The sequence below is a fragment of the Chelonoidis abingdonii genome, chromosome 25 (assembly GCF_003597395.2).
Source record: "Chelonoidis abingdonii isolate Lonesome George chromosome 25, CheloAbing_2.0, whole genome shotgun sequence".
NCBI classification, from domain to species: domain Eukaryota; kingdom Metazoa; phylum Chordata; order Testudines; family Testudinidae; genus Chelonoidis; species Chelonoidis abingdonii.
Genome location: NC_133793.1, coordinates 6,909,921 through 6,914,169, shown reverse-complemented (window position 1 = coordinate 6,914,169; position 4,249 = coordinate 6,909,921). Strand labels below are relative to the sequence as shown.

At 51.5% G+C, this 4,249-nt stretch overlaps 1 protein-coding gene across 1 annotated transcript; it reads left to right on the top strand.

The window, feature by feature from the left end:
• The first annotated feature begins 2,015 nt into the window (after positions 1–2,015).
• LOC116829138 (oligodendrocyte transcription factor 3-like) lies at positions 2,016–2,862 on the top strand. Its single transcript, XM_032787786.2, has one exon. The coding sequence runs from the start codon at positions 2,125–2,127 to the stop codon at positions 2,773–2,775; it is 651 nt and encodes a 216-aa protein (XP_032643677.1). The 5' UTR covers positions 2,016–2,124; the 3' UTR covers positions 2,776–2,862.
• The last annotated feature ends 1,387 nt before the right edge of the window (positions 2,863–4,249 follow it).

The following is a 4,249-nucleotide window of genomic DNA, read 5'->3' as shown; positions in this document are numbered from 1 at the left end:
ACTGACAACCTGAACTGAACTTCGTTTCACACAGGTCCCCAATTGCTTTCCAACCTCAGATGTTGACCTAAGGGTAAAATCAGGTTTTCTCTTGTAAAATGTTTGTAAGATTTTTTTTCTTCACAAAACTCAAAACCTATTGAACTTGGCAAAGTGAACCTTTCGGCAAAGTGAACCTTTCAGCAAAGGAAAAAAAGCCAAATGGTCTAGTGGAAGAAACATGGGTTCTATTCCTGGTTCTGCTGTCTGATCTTGGGTAAGCCTCTGTGCCTATTTCCCATCCTACTCTACGTAAAGTGCCTACCACAATGGGGCCTCTAGGTGATACTGTAATTTAAATAATAATGAGAAGGGGGTTGGGCGGGGAGAGGTGTCTCTTATAACACCTAGGGAGGTTATGGAATCTCCATCTCTGGAGATATTTAAGAGTAGGTTAGATAAATGTCTATCCAGGATGGTCTAGACAGTATTTGGTCCTGTCATGAGGGCAGGGGACTAGACTCAATGACCTCTCGAGGTCCCTTCCAGTTCTAGAATCTGTGAAACTATGAAACACATATCTACTTCATGTGGGTGGTTTATTCTTTCCAAAGCAATAAACATTATGAGATTCCCTTACTTTCCCAGATGATACTGAGACCCATCTTTACTGTCCCTTGTCTGTATTGAATGGAGGGACTCCCAACAAAACCATTTATGGGTGAATTACTTTCCCTTCACTGCAAGTTCAATAAGAAAATAGGGTGTACCCCAGTGATGTATTCCTGTACATTTCAACAGCTTGACAGATACTGCTGCATTCTACAGCCCAAGCCAAGGGGAGTGAGAGTAGATAGCAGGAATGTGAGACATAACAAACCAGTTTTGGCAGCGTTGTTGTTGTTGGCCTGTTGGCCCCAGGACATGAGAGAGACAAGATGGGTGAGGTAGTATTGTTTTCAGACCAATTTTTGCTGGTAAAAGAGACATTTTTACCAGCAAAAATTAAATAAAAGAGAATTTTTGCTGGTAAAAGAGAGCTTGTCTTTAGGTCTGCAAAAGGTAATCAGAGTGTCAGGAGGTGGAACAGGTTGTTAAGTGATTGTTAACTGCCCATTTCATCTGGCATGGTCTCTTGCAACATGTGCTAACCTCATATGCTTAACAATCTGTTCCACCTTGTATTTAGTTGTGACACTGATTATCTTTCCCAGACCTGAAGAGAAGCTCTCTAGCTCTATCTAGCTTGAAAGCTTGTCTCTTTCACCAGCAGAAGTTGGTCCAATAAAAGATATTGCCTCAGGCAATGAGGACACCATGGTGCCCTCACAGTCCCAGGTGCAGGATGCCTCTGCTTTCCTGATTCTGCACAGCCATCCTCTTCAGGTGCACCCTTACCTTCTCTGTGCAGTTCAGAGGAAACAATGAAGACCCCTGCTCTGCTTTCCTGCAAACAGTGGGCCAGGTCCCCAGCTGGGGTAAAGTGCCCTACCTCCCTGAAATCAATGGGCCTGCACCCACTCTCTGAGGCTCTGGCTCATGTTTCAGGACCAAGATACCCTTGTCCTATGCCCACCAGGCCTTCCCCAGACACTTTGTGAGCTCTCACCCTGCCCCTTGCCCTACTATCCCTGCTCACTTGACAAAAGCATTTTCTGGACCTTCCAGGCCCTGGTGCAGAGACTCTGGGCCATATTCCCCTGTGACTGTGTTCGCGGGTGGAGGGGAATGTGTGTGCGAGGGATCCAGGGGGTGGTTTCTCAAGGTCCCTAGGGCTGGAGGACAAGGAGGACAATGGGCAGAGACCTCGCTGCCGCTTGTCGCGCTCTGCCCGTTGCATGCTCCAGGTAGGGGGCGGATCAGACCCCTCCGCTGCAGGGTCAGCAGCAGGGGTGGTAACGGGGGAAAGTGGCGGCCCGGTAGCCGCCTTGGGGGAAGAAGCTCTTTGGTGATTGGGAGTCATTGTTCCCTTTGTGACGGGGGCTGTATAAATAACCGGCCCTGCAGGGAGCCCGCGACACTCGCCCAGCCAACGAGGGGGACGGGAAGTTTGTCTCCGACCCAGCGCACTCGCCCCCCAGCAGTGGGGAATCCCACCCCGGGGCTGCCGGGGGGAAGCAGGTGGCAGGCACCTCTGGCTGCCCCATGGATTCCGATGTGGCCTCCACATCCAGCAGAGCCTCGTCCCCGGAGCCGGAGGAAGCGGGCAGCCCCCAGCTCCTGTTTGAAGCCTTCTGCCGCGAGCCAGCGGCTCCCCAGCAGGGGCCCGGCGAGCCCAGCCCCGGCGGCGGGGCCGGGGGGAAGCTGCGGGGCGGCAGGAAGGAGCAGTCGGACGAACAGCAGCAGGAGCAGCGGCTGAAGGTGAACAGCCGCGAGCGCAGGCGGATGCACGACCTGAACCAGGCGCTGGACGGCCTGCGGGACGTGATGCCCTACGCGCAAGGCCCGGCGGTGCGCAAGCTCTCCAAGCTCGCCACCCTGCTGCTGGCCCGCAACTACATCCTCACGCTGAGCAGCTCCCTGCAGGAGATGCGGCGGCTGTTGAGCGAGCTCCACCCGCTTCCCCGGGTCCGCCCCGTGCCCGCCTCTCCCTCCGCCTGCTCCCCGGCAGGCGCGCCTGGGTACCTGGGCTTCCGAGCGGCTCCGCAAGAGACTCCCCGCACGGCAGCGGGGCCGCTGGGCCCCTTTTACAGACACTACTCCGGCTCGCCCTGCCTCTGCTCCTTATGCCAGGCCGGGCCCCAGGAGCTGCCAAGAGCGGCAGCCGCCCCGGCCTGCCCACGGGCGAGCAAGTGAAGCCAGAGACTTGCCCTGGCCACACACGAGACCCAACGCAACGGCTGTCATAGGGTCAGCGCTGCAGGACTGCTACTGCTCTGACAAGGAGAGGGGGATAGCGCTGGCCTGCCGGTTACAAACCGCGCCAGTCTCCTACTGACCGTGTCCCCACAAGGCTCTAGGACAGGGGTTCTCAGACTGGGGGCGCCAGACTCCTCAGGGGGTCATGAGGTTACTACGTGGTGGAGCTGTCAGCCTCCACCCCAAATCCCGCTTTGCCTCCAGCATTTATAATAGTGTTAAATATATAAAAAAGTGTTTGTAATGTCTAAGGGTGGGGGGTCACACGCAGAGGCTTGCTGTGTGACAGGGGGCACCAGTACAAAACTCTGAGAGCCCTGCTCTAGGGGTACATGCTCTGTAGCCAAACCTCCTTGTTAGTTTTTCATGGGTTGTTTGATCCCAGTGTCTCCCTCCCCCTGCTTTGCAGGCAGCAGGAATCCTAAGACACTTCCCAAGGCTGGTGAGAGAGGAGTTTGATTCAGGTGCCAGTTCCATTGTGACATGTAGCTTTGCCTTTCTTGAGTAGCTGATGTGATGCATAGTGCCTGGAATTTCATTTTTACTGATAATAAAGATAGGTCATCTTACTCAATGGATCTGGCAAACTGGTCTCCTATTTTGAAAGTTCCTTAGTTTCATTTGGGCTGGGAGAACTTAGAGAAAACGTTTCACTGAGGGAGAGGAGAATGTGTGTGTGTGTGGGAGGGGGGGGAGAAATAGGCTGGAATAGGAGAGAAAAAGAGCTGAATGGTTTGGAAGAAAGTGAAACCAAGTAGCCCAAAGTTTCCCATAGAAAAGCCTTGAGAATGTATATTACATTTAATTTAAACAGTCCTGAAGGATCTACTAAATGCTTTAACTCCATGATTGCTTGTACCTGTTAAAATAAACCTAAACTCAAATGCAGGGCAAATGAATCTGACAGAAATCCAAGCACTTCCCGCTCCCACTTTAGTTAATCTTGAAGATTTACTACTTGTTGATGATGTTTTATTGTTTATATTTCATTGTAAATATGCCATGCAAAGAACAGGTTCCCTGCCAAGAAGAGTTTTCATTCTAAGGTGCATTTTTTCAAGCACTCAGACAAAACTCAAATTATTTTAGTGTTAGGGAACGTCACAAAAAACAGGGGAGCTACAGTTTGGTGGGTTTTTGGCTCTCAGTTACACTGAGAAATGTGGACTTGCTTGAATATGAAGAGATTTTCCACAGTCTTTCAAACTCTTCTTGTTTCGTGATGCTTATCTGTTAGGTCAAGTCCTTTGATGTGCTAGCACTGTACAGGTGTCCCATGCATGCAGAGTTCTGTAATCCAGGGAGGAAGTCATTGCTGTGTCATACGGCTACACACTTAGGGCTGGCTCTAAGGGTATGGGCCTGGGGCAGTAGGTATTTTGGAGCTCAGACTTGGTATCTGAACTCTTCT